General features: G+C 37.2%; 1 protein-coding gene across 1 annotated transcript; it reads right to left on the minus strand.

Moving 5' to 3' along the window:
- Nucleotides 1-9,039: 9,039 nt before the first annotated feature.
- On the minus strand, nucleotides 9,040-10,820 carry LOC131310653 (protein ELC-like). The gene has a single exon (XM_058337845.1). The coding sequence runs from the start codon at nucleotides 10,573-10,575 to the stop codon at nucleotides 9,361-9,363; it is 1,215 nt and encodes a 404-aa protein (XP_058193828.1). The 5' UTR covers nucleotides 10,576-10,820; the 3' UTR covers nucleotides 9,040-9,360.
- Nucleotides 10,821-16,516: the final 5,696 nt, after the last annotated feature.

A 16,516-nucleotide genomic window follows, 5' to 3' on the forward strand; every position in this document is an offset into this window, starting at 1 on the left:
ATTATACAAAAAAATTAAAATCTTTAAAAACATTGAAGATTGAAAGATATTAACAATTTTAAATTTACATTGGAGACCGAACGAGACAGTCATTTTAGAACGGAGGGAGTAATATTTGTGTGATAAGTATCAGTATAAAATATGGTAAAAAGTGTCTATTTTCATGGTAAGTATAATTGCATTTTTTAACTGAAAAAACGCAAAACCACTTCACTTTTTGGAGGTGGTTTTGATTCAAGAGCTTAGATTCACCTAAAATTTGATCTACAGGTCTATATTAAATGTAGGCATCATGCCCCAATACTACATTAGGGCATCATAGAAAAATTGGATGGAAGCGGGTTTGTGCGACTTTTTTCGTCACGGCCTAAATCTTTCTTTTTCTTCGAAAATGGGGGTGTCCCAAAATCAGGAGTTGAGTTTTATTCACATTTCACGTAAGAGGGTGAACATTATCCTCTTTATTATACCAAAAAATATATTACAGGGTAAATATGATATCACTTTGGATCCATACTATTTCAATCAATAAAGTGGAGGATAATGTTCACCCTCTTTTAAGGAGAATGTATAAAATTGCACTCCCAAAACCGATTTGCCTAGGGACTTATACAGAATAATTTTTTGGTTTTTTCTTTATTCAATTTTTTTTGCATTTGTTAATTTTACGGCAAACTTTTATGTGATATGAGTGAATAAGGATGAGAGAAACCGGAAAAGTAAAAAATCATAACTTTTACACAAGTATTTTGGAAAATATCCTAATAAAAGCTCGAAAAGTAAGTTTTTGGATATTTTCTTGGATATTTCTCAAATTACTTGTGTAAAAGTCATAATTTTTACTTTTCTTGTTCATCTCATCTTTACTCATCTATATCACATAAAAGTTTGGCATAAAACTAACAAACGCAAAAAAAAAAATTTAATAAGCACAACCAAATAATTGTGATGCATAAGTTAATCATTAGTAGTAATATGACAACTCCCACAAGTGTACTTGCCGAAAATTTCTTAGGTGTCGGGTGGGTACCATGTGGTGCACGCTCGGCGCATCCAAGTCGTCATTATTAATGGATATAGAATAGATTACAGACCCATTGAATAAAATAAAAAAAAAGAGATTACAGACCCAGATTTTACTCCACTCTATATCTATACAAAGTGCGGATCAATATACATATATATATATATATATATATATATATACATACATACAGTCCGGATCACATTGAGCGGCTCAGATCATTTTTTTTGCTGTTTTTATCATTTTTTTTTGTTCATCTAACATATTTTTGGGAAACAACGATTTTTGCACGAGAAGATATTCAATACTCATGGAAACAAAAGATTTTGCAGGAGTACCAAAAAAAATAGAAACAAGAGATTTTTTTTTGGAATCAAAGAAGAACTTTTTTTTTTTTTCTCGGCGGCATCAAAGGAGAACTTCATGGATTAATAAGTCATTACACTATTACAGCCCAATGTCCAGAAAAACAAGAAAAGAAAAAAATACATGATAAAGAGTACATCTAGCATAACTGAGAGATACAACTTCCAAGCATAAAAGAGCCATTGCGAAGCCTACCCGTTGTCGAATGGATGAGATGTATCAGCTTTCGAATGGATCCTAGAAGATGCTGCAAATTTTGCCAAAAAGTGTGCTTGATGTATTCTGCTACGATCACATAGAGATATGTTACAGATTTGAACAGACTGAGTAAGGAAGCAGAAGTAAAAAAACAGTGGGGCTGCAATAGCTGAAAACTCTTTAGGGAAAATGACGGCCAAGGACATGTTTTGATAATTAATACTCCCTAAGGACATTTTCAGCATTAACAATTGTTCTTAGCATGTCTTTGGAAGATATTAATTATCAAAACACGTCCTGGACCGTCATTTTCCCAACTCCTTAAGGCTTCTCAACTGTTGAAGCAAGAGATTTAAATCTAACTTTTTACTCCCTCCGTCCCATCTTATTTGAACTTTTCCAAAAAAATTATATGTTATTTTTTGGGTAGTAAATTCACACTCCTCTTTTCTTATAATCACACTTTCTTTTTTGTCTTTTTGTGATGTGAATTCACACTATTGCCCTTCCAATTGTAAAAAACTATACAAAAAAGGTTAATTTTGTAAATTCACATTAGAAGAGGACACATAAGGGAATGGGGTTATAAAAAATGGTAATGTGAAAATCAATTAACTATTTTTCTGGTAAAACAATCACATGCATAATTCTTTGATTTTTTTCACACTAATTTAAAGATCTCAATTATTTCTGTAGATTGGTGCACTTATTCAACCAAAAAATAACACAATTTTCAGAAAGAACAAATAATATGAGATAGAGGGAGTACTACAGATGAGATAGAGGTAATTCCCCACAAACCTTAGCATTAAATTAATTTAATCTGTGGATATTTATTTTCTTTTATATGTTAACGAAAATCTACTTTAATCTAGTAGTCTAAGTCTAAGGAGTGACTGAGGGAATAAGTTCTCCAAAGAGCCCAAGTTCTTAGTCCGAATAACATGGTGGCCACAGTGTTACAACCACAAACGCTTGCACATACAAGTGCACAAACATATACATTCACAAAAGTGTGTGAGGGTCCACGCACTTGCGGTGCGGCATATGTGGCCCCCACACTTGTTTTAGTTTTTGTGAGAGAAAGAAATTAAGAGAGCATGGAGGCTGGAGGAGGGTCGTTTTAGTTTTTGTTTGTTTGCTTTGTTTATCCCATGGGGAGGGACCTTGTCATAGATGCCACACACTGGCTATGATCAGTTGACATAGTGGGAGAACAATATCTGTGAACAATTTAGCGTAGTTTCATTTTGCGTGATCTACCCCACCCACAAAAAAGTTATTTACCTCATCACAGTCAGTAATTGGGAATGCGAATATCGTGCCAGAGATGAATCTTTGGTAATTCGTTGCACAAATAGATCATTCTGAATCGAGATCAGAACGTTACACACTAGTACAATCGAAGGATGACAGTAACATTGAAGACATTCACCATCATGCCTTAGTTTTTTGAAGTTCTAAACGAAGTGACGTTGAAAGATGGAACCTTCGTAAGTAGGGGTGAGCAAAAAATCCGTCAAATCGCGAATTCAATCCAAACTAATCCAAACCGAAAGATTTGGTTTGATTTTTTAGTAGTATGGTTTGGTCATGGTTTAAAAAAATTAGAAACTGCGTTATATGGTTTGGTTTGTGAATACACGTTCACGGTTATGGTTTTAAACATATTCGAACTATATAATACATATATATATATATATAATTATGATTCACCAAATAAATATGTGAGCCTTAGTTAACTACTTTCCTAATTTTATTGATCCTATTAAATCCAACGCAATATTTGTTTTTTCTTTCCTACCAAGATAATTTAGACTAAACTTCTATGTATCAAACCCAATCCTAATTTTCTATGATTATTAATTTATTATACACAAAAAATATCACCAGATCAGTCAACTTCCACGGCCCAATTCCTAAATTTCTATACATGAAAAGTGAAAACCAATTCCAATTCCTATTCTATAATTCCTTCACTACCAAGACTAATTACCCTAAATTTCTATACATGCAAACCGTGGTTTAAAACCGAAACCAGACCATATTTTAATGGTTTGAATTGGTTTGGTTCTATGTCTTTTGTGGGTTGGTTTGGTTTTCCAAATTCATAATCCGTAGGTATTGGTTTGGTTCTTGGTTTACTATGAACCCGAACCAATCTGGACTATGCTCACCCCTATTCATAAGCATAATTAGATGTTATCCAACAAGAGTAATATATGGCCTTGACAACCATTTTCAATGTGCCCGGATATTTTTGTTTTGCAACTGGTATTATGTACTCCCTCCGTGGCTCCGTCCCTAAATAAGTGTCCTATCGCAAAATTAGACCTTCAAAAAGATGTATTTATTTCATTAAAAAAATTATTTTTTTTGTACAAATCAATAGACTATTAGATTGTGAAAAAAATTTAATTTTTTTAATAGAAAATATGCATGTTTTGTAAAACTTAGTTTTGCTCGCCGGACACTTATTTAGGGACGGAGGGAGTACTACACAAGGAATTCGAGATGATGGGAAATCCGATCCCAAAGCCATGTTCATTCCATTTCGAACAATCTGGGAAAACCCAGATCATCAAATTCTCAAACCCAAAACGGGAAACAAAATCTTCTAGACGTTGAAAATGCCTTGGACAACAACTGCTGCATATAACTTCCCATTTGAAAAGGATCTTCTCAAGAAAGAACTACATTTCACGACAATGATTAAGAGGATCTACCTAACGGTCCTAACCAGAACCAAAAGTTTAAGAGAGGACGGACTTCCAAAATAAATCAGGTCAATTTTCTTACCAGGAACATTACCAACATAGCATGGTCTGAAGAATGGCCAAGCCGGTCTTCGGCTTCATCTAGTCTCACTTTCTTAGCAGTGCCACAGATGTTGTGGTCCTCTCATTGGATCCAGGTATCAAACTAAACATAAACCCCTATCACGGAGCAATATAGTTTAAAAGCAGATAGAGCGATTGAAAGTTGTAAAACAAGAGCCGTACAGAGTCAATGCTGAGGTAGTGTGTCGTGAACTTCACAATTGGGCTGGCACAAATTTCAAAGAAACTAAAGGAGAAAAATCCTGAAAGACTAGCCGAAAGATTGCACCTAGCAATGCTACCAGCCAAGGCAAACAAATTGTGCCAAATTGTCTAATGCTTATGGCTGCCTGAAACATGCATAATCCAGGAGACTAGGTAATCACCTCTCACAACAGGAAGATACAAAACGGAATTCCTAGAACTACAAACTGATCGCAATCCTTTATTGTTGTCAAGAGAGATAAATTCAAGCAGTTTTCGAACAGCTTTCAAAAGTTAAAAAGATCTGTCATAGTCACTGTTGCAAGATCACACCCCATTGTAAAAATAAAAAAAAAAAGACTTAATAGTCATAAAGCACTTCAACACGACGAGAACAACAGACTTCAGTTCTCGCTCTTAGACTAGCTAGAGCACGATGATTAAAAGACAGGTTCAAAATTCCAGTCCAGCACTATACTTTTTCCATCATTTGAAGTAAAACACATGGATATTGTTACATGTCAAGGATCGTTGGCTCAGCTTTAGCTCAAGACGAGCTTGGCTTAGCCTGTTCAACCCTGCACAGTTGAACGAGTGGTTGGGGTGGTGGTGTCATCATTTGTGAATGAAGATCTGGATTCACAAAGATGATGAAACAACTAAATATCCCAAACAGCCATATCGGTAAAGTAAAATAAGCAATCGTGGGGTTATGACGTAAGATCTAGATTCAGAATATGGAACAGCTAAATATCCGGAAAGTAAAACAAAAAAAAACCTCAACAAACCGTGCTATATCTGAGCCAAGTCAGGTAAATAAATTGTCAAAATAATAGAAAAAAAGAAGAAAGAAAGAGCCAGAAGAAAGGAAAGAAAAGAAGAAATGCTCAAGAAAAATAAATGCATACTGTCAACAGAATAAAATGACAGAAACAAGTCTTACTAAAACCTCCATATTTTCTTGAAATATTACGATATGAAATGACATTTGATGCTTCCTACTCCCAATAAACTGGTGATTAAGCAGGACAACCACTTTAAACTCCCAGCTGGAAGCCTCATATGGGCCTAGGAAGTATTGAAACGAAATTGGCCCCTCCTACATGTTTTCACCTAAGGAGGACGTACACTAACGGTTGTGTGTACATATCCGTGTCCGACACCGATACTCCTTGGACACATGGCCAATACTCTTTTTTCTGTCCGTAATTAGGAAACAAAAATCTTACTTGGGACACGAATTAGACACTCTTCCTGTAGCGCGTTCAACACTTTCTTGAGGCCTATGACTAAGAAATAAATACTAATCGGCCCTTCTTGGACACTTGCTAACATGCTGTTAACAAGGATTTTGAAATCTGACAAATCACTATGATATAAAAGGTTGTAAACATAGTAGTTCTTACAACTAATTCTATTTCAATTCACTTGGAGTGTTCTTCTAACTGTGCTCATGGCCTAGTGTTTATGGAATTCTTGAATCTAATGTCAATCTAGGTTCTTCATAAGAAAAGTGTGCCTTATATATTATACAATTCGGGACACACGCTTGTGGTGTATATATGTATACTTAGATATATAAACATATCCAACGTGTCCATGTCCTACATTTTAGTTAAACAATGTATCCTCTGTGTCAAGTTGTGTCCGTGTCCCGTATCCTTGTCCGTGCTTCATAGGTTTTCACAAGCAACGAAAAAGAGGGAAAAAATCACATTAACCCCTATGGTTTGGCCATACGTGGTTTCACTACGATTATCATCCTCATGTTGTTGGACCAATGTGCACATGTTCGGAAAATAGCTGTGCAGCACCATTGTCAGGTCAAAAAATTGTATCAACTAAATCTTCCACTTCCCCCTCCCTCTCCCCCACCACCCTGTCCGCCCCAAACAACAAACACCACCCGAACACACAAAGAAAACTGTAGGTAGAAAAACAATTGGAAACGAAAGGAGAAGAGAAGTCACTTTTTTTAAACTTGGCCTTTACTTGAAGTGAATAATGTTAGACAAACAGCTTAATTATTACCATCCACTAAACACGTTTAACAGATCAAGGATGGACACTATAGCTACAAGTGCTTTTTTATTTATTTTTTTGGCCAAGTCAGTTAATGAAACATAGGCAAAAGCTTCAAGGATGATCATACCGTAGGTTTAATTGTTGTCGAGGAATGTATAAACCATCAACCTTGAGTCACATTACAGTCCGACCTCATGATATACAACTATGCTCAGTTCTCAAAGAGCAACAACTCTGGGGAAGGCAATGAAACCAGGCCTCACATATGTCAGAGTAAGAGATTGATCAGCCAGATCTATTTTCATTTTCAAATTATGAATTTAACTCAAATGTAGCTGCCAATGTCAATATACAGATCTGTATCTACTTAAAGCTTCCCCATCCCCTCCCCCAGACCAAAACAGGAACAACTCCAAAACCAAAAGAGAGGATAAAGAAAAGAAACACTGCACAATTTTGTAACTTTAGACAGCTTGCACTACCTAATCCTCCAACCATGATGAAAACAACAGAGAGCTCAAGAATGAGCGCATAAGGTGAAAGTTCAATTTTGACCTCAGCATTGCTGAAAAAACCAAATTTACCGAAGATTGCAACACTCAAATTCAGTGAATGGATTGCAGATAAAAGCTATCATGATAATAACAAAGGTCTTTACAATAAGTGTTGCTGAAGATCCAGTCGACCATCAACTTCATATAAAAAAATGGTCAGGTGAATGCTTCTCGCTCAGTTTCCAAATACTGGCAAACCTGGTAGGGAATTAAGGCCTCTTCACATGCTTAAAAGATATTCAAAAAAGAATCCTTTTTACCTCGTGTTGTAAATTTGAATCTGACACTGTGAAGTGTGAAGTATCATTCTCAGTTTTATGACTTGTATCTACTAAAAAGTAACAATCCCATCCCTTCCACCACTCACGCAAAAAAAAAAAAATTACAAACCATAACAAAGAAACAATCCTCCACCTCCTACAAAACCAAAAAAATACAGAAAAATACAGAAAAAAAAAAAAAAGAGATAAAATAGTACTAATAATAATAAGACAACACTCATTTTCAAAGGCAACCTTTACTTGCAACTTGCAAGTAAAGAGTTTCAACAAATTACATGCAAATTACCAATTCCCCACGTCCCATAAAGCATGGAAACTTCTTTGGAGGAAAAGTGGTCTATTTTTTCATGAAAAAGTGTCCACCCTTCTCTGGACATGTGTCTGAGACTCAAATCCTAAGTGACCTCTTTTTCCCTGATGCTCATCATTTGAAAACTCTGGGGACACTCTAAAACATATTTTGGACACGCTAGGGTATTATGGACACCCTTGTAATACATGTCAAGGGTGCTAATAAGGAAGTACCTTTTTGATGTGTAATAGATCATGGTTTATTGCTACAAAGACAAATGTGAATAATGGAACGGTAAGTATAGTCTAAAGCATATATGGTCTTATACTTACAAGTTACAATTAGCCTTATTTCTTATTTTATGACATGTTAAGTTGACGTGCCTGAGTTGTATCAAGTGTTTGCGACGGCGCTACATAATCCATATCTAATTAGCAGCTTAGTACACATAAGACTCAAAAAATTAGACACGGTGAAGACCCTATTTTGACTTCAGAATCAATGAGATAACTAGCTTCTAGCCAGTTTTCATGCAGCTAATGGATCCTAGACAAGCACAATGATGATACTACAAGGCTTCGCAAGTTAAGTGTTGTTGAATAATGTATGGTCCCCCATCACCCCGCTCAGCTATCAAATATAAACAAGATATCTCTAGGTTGAGCTAAGAAGCTATTGACATTGACCAAGTACCAATACGTGGATAGGAGAGTATATTAAAGAGACATTGGTACAAGTTGGTGTCTCTGTGCCGGATCCTCTACCTCAATTGTTCATGGATATGGGGGACTCTAAAATACATTCATACTTCTTAATAAACTTCTTTTTCATGCATGAACGGTTCATTCAAAATCTTAGGTAAACTAGACAGTTAAAGTACACATCTTGGACACAGAGAGTCATAGACTACACCTTACACAAATGTTGAGTCTTCCCGGTTCTTAAACCCATTTTAAGAGTCCATTCAATATAGCGCAAATATTGCCTCTTACAGAGAAAATGATATCAGATCACAAACATGCTCAGCTTCAAGCATCTAACAAATTAATTTCAAGCCTGAGAAATCAACTTCCACCAACTTTGGAATGACTTACCCCAGAGGAACAAACAAGAAACACAGATGTCATTGAGTCATAATAACATGCCCAAATTCAGGTAAGAAGTAAATATTACCTGAAGTTGGGAATTTTATATAAATCAAATAAATAGGCCCCAAAAACCAGAACCACACTACAGGTACAAACAGATATGTATACTACTATTAGAGAATCAGACAAACTAGAAGTATTGCACATACTTATTGTTGAGCACAAACAATTGTTTTGCTACAGATACAAATCTTAAGAACGGTCTAAAAAAAAAAAAAATTAAAAGAGCAAACCCAGTGCACGAGGCTCTCACCATTGCGGGGTTTGGGGAGGTCTAAAATACATTGTGGAAGGATTAATTAGAATTGGCTGATATCCACACGTAACTAACATAAGAACTATATGGTTCTCAAAATTGAACAAAAAAAGAAAGAAAACAAGATATACCGCGGGAACATGGTCTGCAGACGCAGTGACTTCCAGTTATACATACAGAGGGAGATATAGTTTCACACAGCATATTGTGGAGCCCTAGCAGCCATACTATTGACCTGAGCCTGCATCTGAGCAGCCCTAACTTTGGAAGTGGTAGCCCGATGAAGAAACTGCTCACGGGACAACAACCTCACACTTCTCAAGTACTGATCAAACGGCATTGCCCCTTCCTGTACTGCTTTATCCAAAGAATAAATCACATCTTCTATTGCCAAATCGGCAGCGGTACACTCCAGTATCTGTTTCGAAAGAGCATCGCAAGGCTCAAAGGCCTCGTCAACACTCACGCTCCTCGCATCGACCATCTTCCCCTCGTTCTCCCTCAACCACTCCTCCAAAACATCGCTGTTCATCAAAACCACCTGCAACTGCTGCTCCAACGCTTCCTTCTCCTCCAACATTCCCCTAAACCCTCTCCCTATCTCCTCCTCCCTCTTCCTCAACACCGCCTGTGCGTTAAACATCCCTTCCATCTCCCCCTCCCTCCTCCTCCTCAGCTCCCTCACATCCCCATCCACCCTCTCCACCAGCTTATTCATTGCGTCCCGCCTAAAAACCTCGCCTGCGTCCTCCTCCCTACGTGGCGCTACTCGCCCACTTCCCCCTCCACCCCCATAGGGTGATTGGGGATACGATCTCGGTGGGATCGCAGGCTGAGCTGCAACCGAAACTGAATGAGTGGGCGCAGCGAAATTAGGGTTAGGGTTAGGAGGGTTATTAGAGCTGGGTCTGCGCTGGGAGTAGAGGGGAGGATCCCGGGCGAAGTAGAGGGACAAATCGCGGGCCAAATCGAGCAGATTCGAGCTAGGGTAGACCCAGTTGTGGAGGTAAGGTATCGAGACGTTACCGGAGGGGTTAACGAAGGGGTGGGGGCGCTTGATGATCATGTCGCGAGTGGGGTTGACGTAGACCAACGGGGGGTGCTTGGGGTAAGACTCCATGAGCCAGAAGACGACGGGGATGTTGTAGGTGACGCCCTGGAAGAGCATGGGGAGGGTGCCGTCGGCCTGGAGGAGGGTGACGGCGCGGCCGTCGTTGTGGGTGTAGACAGAGGTTTTGGGCTGGAGGCTGGGGTAGGACTCGGAGAGGGAGACGAGGTGCTGGCGGATCAGCCACTTGACGTCTTCGGGGTACGGCAGGCCGCGCTGGGAGAGGACGCTGGAGAGGAACTGCTGGGTGTACTGCGCGTTTGACGCTCCGCCGTGGGTCGACGGCGTCGGAGGTACCATTGCCGTCGGAGGTAGATGGTGTATGGTGGATCGAGAGAGAGAGAGAGAGAGAGAGAGAGAGAAGCAGAATCCTAGTACAGTAGTTTGGAAATCTGGGAGGTTTGGTCTGGTTTGCTTAGGGAGATTGATTTGCGCGTTGTTGTGGTGGATTTGGGCGGTGGTTAGTTATTATACCCAGAGGACTTTTCGTTGCTTACCTTTGTCCTGGGTCTTGCGTGCTGTCCTCTCCCGTGTAAAACTCAAATTGTATTAACGGGAGATAAATTAAACTGACGACTCTTAAGCAAGTCCAATGGCTCTTTTGTGTTACAAATATGATTCAAATTACTCATTAATTTTTAAATACTGTTTGGCCTTGTTTGATAAAATTATTATTAAAATGATGAAATTCGTAAGAAAATAGGATTAAGATTAAAATTAGAATTGGTAATGAGAATGGATTAATAATGAGGATGTTTGTTTGGAATGAGATTAGATGATGGGATTATATTAATATCATGTTTGTTTTACATGAGATAGGATTTGATTGATAGTAAACATTTCCATTTTTACCCTTATGCAAAACTGAAGGATAACATATGATTAAAAAAAATTAAGTGTTTTAATTTTCAACCCGTTTGAACCGAGATGAAGATGTTATTTTGTTGATCATATTATTCCAAAGAATCATAATTAAAATTTTTCTGTAGGGCTCTCATAGTTAAGTATTTGTTCTTTATTTGGTTCTATGCTTATCTAAAGACTCGTACATGAGAGCTCTAAAGCCAAAAATTAATTATGACTCTTTAAGGATAAAATGATAAAAAAATAAAATCTTCGCATCGGTTCAAACGGATTAAAAATTGGAGTACTTAAATTTTTAACCATATTTTTAAAATATAAACAGTCTAAAAAAATTAAGTGCTCAAATTTTCAATCTGTTTGAACCAGTACGAGATTTTATTTTTTTGATCATTTTATTCTAAAGGGTCATAATTAATTTTTAACTCTAGAACCCTCATATATGAGCCCTAAAATAGTGATAGAACCAAACAAAGAATAATTAGTTGAGAAAGTCATGAGTACTCTCCGGACTAGATTGATAATACCATGTCCCAGAAGGTATCAGTAATCCACATTAATCACATAACTCACAGTCCCATGGGTATGTTAGTCTGGCCATTGAAAGTGAAACCAACCAAAGAATTGTTAGTCCAATCCCATGGCTGGAGCCAATTATCAAACGGGGCCTTTGTTGATTCTTTGAAAAAAAATTATTAGTTTAATTCGATATCTGTAAGGTCTTTTTTTCAGAATTCGTAGGATTCCTACGAATGCTGAAAAAAATTCTCACAGATATCGAATTGAACTAATTTTTTACAATAACCCATAGAAAAATATTTTAAGAATAACTTGTAATTTGAATTTTTTTTTTTACGCAAAATAGGCACCACAAAATCATCAATCATCATGCCCATTTATTGGGCATCAAACAAAGATTAAGAGGAGAAATTAAAAGAGTTGGAGTGGGTTATGTGGTAGAAGGGTGGGACAGAGGATCAGAGTCTATGGTTTTGGCAAAATGGCCTTGGCCATTCTCACAAAAATAGCCATGAATAGTGTTATTTGGCCAAAAAATGGCAATGTTGGTGCAATAGTGCAGGCCTATTTTTGTAGCCATTCTTTTAAATAATTTCAATCATACCCTATTTTCAATTAGTTGTGTGGATCCAATTGAGAAAAAGAAGGATTTGATGGTGGCTTTGGTGATATATAGTAGAAACGGCTTGAGCCATTTTTGGTGCCATTTTGGGTGAAAATGGCTGGGCAAATGGCCAACCATTAGGTTATGGTTTTTAGCAAATTTGGCCGAAAAATGAGAATGGCTTGAGCCATTTCTACACCATTGGCCTTGCTCTTACCAATATGGTCATGGAAAAATTAGGCAGATTCTATTTGCAACCCATAATTCCTTCCGTTCAACCCACTAAAAACTATGAAAGTTAAAGACAAAGTGCCCTTGTATGTAATGACTATTTTATCTCTATAATTTTTATATACGTCCCACGTATGCCAAACCCTAAAAAACACTTCTAAACACAACCCACTACAATCCATCTTTTTCTTCCTCCTCCCTTATCCACAGCCACCCTTCATCTTCCTGCTTTACTCCTACCCTAAAATCCTATAAATCATTCTCCTACATTTCAAACCACTCTCCTCCTTCATTCCTCATTCTTACATGGCTCTTGAAATTGATTTTTCTTTCATTGGTGGAGTTTCAATTACAAAAAATTCCTAAAATGGGTGAATGTATTCAATGAAAGATTCTTTTACCGCGCAAAAAAACATGGGATGTAAAAATCCTATACTCTAATCAAAGAAAAAAGAAATTAGAGTCTTGTATTACAATAACTAAAGAAAAATGAATTTCAAAAATTTCAGTACCAGAAAGGAAGATAATTTTTGGATTTTAAAATTGGAAAAAAACACGAACTTTAGAATTTTAACTCCCGTTGGTCATTAAAGTTTTAAATCTCGAATGGTGTTTCTTACCAATCCAAAGAATGAGTTTTTCAGGAAAGAATAACAAATACATTGATAACTCTCGAGTTTTGATTCTTGATTTATATGACATATTTTAGTTATTGGTTTCAACAATGATGATTGAAAGCAACCACAATACGACAGACATTCGGGAATCAATAACCGATTAACTGGAATTTTTTTTTGGGTCTTCACTCCCAATTGTAGTGAAAATTTTCAAATTCAAATTCCCCTGTGAAATTATTAGCAACCAAGAGAAGGGCGTTTTTCGTCTTCTAATTCCGATAAGCGTTGCCTTTTTTAAGAATCTTTGTCCAAAAAGTCCCACGTTTTTTCAGGAATCATTTCTATTTTAATGTCTCGTAAAGTGCATATGAACCATTTTTGCACATTTTACTAGGCTTTATGGTTTGATTTAGTGGAGTGATGGCACTGAAAACAGATTTGTGTGTACGTTTGTACATAAACCTAGGGCTGCTCAAAAAATCCGGTGAACCGTGAAACCGGTCCGGACCGAAACGATCCGTACATTTTGGATTTTGTCCATGGATTAATGGTTCGGACACGGATTGAAAAATTAGAAAACCGTGACTCGCGATTCGGTCCACGGATTTTCATTACAAAACCGTGGATTAACCGAACCGGACCGTGAGATATTTATTTTATATAAATAATATATATATTTGTGTATTTATATAATAAATTGTTAGTAATGTTAACACTTTTTTCCACCAATTTTAGTATTTTATCTTAATAATGGGATATAGTGTACATGTACATAAAATATAGGGAGTAAATCGTAATTTTTTCGTATAAATTACGGGTAACCCTAGTTGAGTTTCAGTAGTTCGTTTCTTTTCCGGTTCTTTTATGTTATGTAATGTACTACAATGATATAATCCTACTAGTGTTTTAGATTCTTTTGAATTTGATTTCTGAAGTAAGCCTTTGGTAGTTTATGTAAAAGTACTTTCTGGTGGTGTTAAATTGAATTCTGAATGTAACCTTCTTCCTTTTTATTGTGGGATATATGCTTGAACTTTATTTTTGCTAAAATCCGTAGACAAAACCGTAACCGATCCGCGAGTCACCGATTGGATTGGAACCGGACCGTAGGACTTTTGGTCAGGACATGGATTTCATTTTGTAAAAACTGTGACTAGCGGTTCGGTCCTCGGATTCCTAAAAATTCGAACCGAATCGGACCGTGAGCAGCCCTACATAAACCTATATGAACTGCGCGCGTGATTTGTGTATACGCTTGTAAATAAATCAAAACGAACCACGCGCGCCTGATAAGTGCCAAAAATATATATTTTTTGGCCCTCCAAACTACATTTATTAGTCTTTCATTTTGTTAATTGATATTTATTTTGTTCTTTTGTGTTTAATATAGGTTGCTCGAGCTTGTTTCCAAGAATTTTGGATAAAAACAGAAGTTAAAAGAAGTTTGGGGTTAAAAGTGCAAAGTGCTTTAAAGTTGAATTTGTGAGTTGTTATTACATATAGCCCAAGGGAGCTTTGTGTAATTAATGCATGTTTACCCTTATATAAGGAATATAATACTCACTTCAGCAGCAGCTTTGGCCGCGGAAGGGTTTGGGACGGAAAAGCGGAACGAGGCCGCAGGGCAACAGCTAAGGAACAGAGCAACTTACCCGTCCGAAGTCCGGCTAAACTCTTTTCTGGAGCGTAAATGAAGCTCAAACTCCTCGTAACATTATCTATGTTTTGAATCATTAACTATGTTTTGAATTAATGTTTTTATTATTCGAATCGTGGTTGTATAACTTGAAATATATATATATATATATATAGTATTCCCTTGCTTCTTTGACATGTTTGACACCTCTGTACATAGCTCTCCACTTCTTTAGTCATTCTAGACCAATAGTATTCATCTTGGAGGAGCCCAATAATTTTATCCTTGCAAAAGGGCCTAACTTGTGACTTACGGCAAACAATTGTTCCCTCAAAGAGAATTTAGGGAAACAAAACTTGAGCCCTTAAAAGCAGAACCAATCCTTCAAGTAACTTGGATAGGTAACTCCATCACCTCTTTGCAAAATGACGAAATTCTTGCCAAAGTAAGGATCATAGGCATGAAAATACAGAGTTCTTCAAAGCCCATAGCTTTATTCTTTATTTCTGCCAAAAAGAGCTATTCTTCTACTTAAACCATAGCACAAACTGTCTTACTAATACGATCCGTCTATATGGCACAGATTGTTTAATAGCATGACGCGTCTTACTCAGTTACACAAAATAATTAAGAACCGTTGTATGAAAGTACTTAAAATCTAGAAAATCATATTCAAGATTAGATTGAAAAATTAATATCATAAACAAATATATATACACACACACACTCCGGATCCCTTCAGGGATTCCGGACAGTGCATTGGTGCGGGATGCGTTTGTGAGCCGTTGGATTTAATCCAACGGCCAGGATTAGAAAAGGCAAAAAACTCGCGAGTAATTACACTTTACCCCCTCACACTCACACTTCCCCCCTTCTCTTTTCTTTCCACGCCTTACCCGCAGGCCAGAGAGAGAGAGAGAGAGACGAACGAAGAAAGAAACGCGGACGAACAAAGAAGAACGAAGACGAACGACGAAGATTGAAGCCAGAAATCTTACTCGATCTTGCATCCACCAAGGTCTCTCTCTCTCTCTCTCTCTCTCTCTCTCTCTCTCTCTCTCTCTCTCTCTCTCTCTCTCCGTACGAGAATCAGAAACCCTAACCCTTGTGTTCGAACACAGGAGAACGAAGAACGAAATCGACAGACTACGAAGGGCTGGACAATCGATCCAGTACAAGAAGAACGAACCACACCACCAAGGTCTCTCTCCCGATTATTAGGAGGGGTTTTCCCCGAACCAGTTTAGGGATTTTTTTTTGTTCTGACCCTTGATTCACTGCTGTTGTTGATATTCCTCTCTCGATCTGCTTCGAACCAGAGAGAAGGCCAAATTGGGGCAAAACGGTTCTCGATCTGGTGGATAATCACTGACTATTTTCAGCTTTAGTTCATAACTTTTTTTTCTTATTTGGAATGGTAATAGCATATTTTCCCAAAAAAAAAAAAAAACAACTTAAGTAAGACTGTTTCTATAAAAACGGTTCTCGATCTGGTTGTCAATACATGTAGAACTTTTTGAATTTTTTGATTTTCTTAGCTCTTTGCATTTTATTAAATTTGTGCTATGGAGGTCAAGTTTTCCCAAAGCCATGGATTCTTCATCTTCAACAAGCACAAATGCAACGATGTCTATCTTACAAAAAGTTGAGAAGACCTATATTTAGCCTGAATTAGAGCTCCATAGTCGGTATGAATTTGTGATCTTAATTGGAATAGATGCTCAGGGGGAGTGATGTCTTACACCTTCAAATTGAAATTGGAACTTGTAAATT

The sequence above is a fragment of the Rhododendron vialii genome, chromosome 1a (genome assembly GCF_030253575.1).
Source record: "Rhododendron vialii isolate Sample 1 chromosome 1a, ASM3025357v1".
Taxonomy (NCBI): Eukaryota; Viridiplantae; Streptophyta; class Magnoliopsida; order Ericales; family Ericaceae; genus Rhododendron; species Rhododendron vialii.

What these genes read in the sequence shown, in the direction of transcription:
- LOC131310653 (XM_058337845.1), bottom strand. Translation starts at nt 10,575, where the DNA reads ATGGTACCTCCGACGCCGTCGACCCACGGCGGAGCGTCAAACGCGCAG.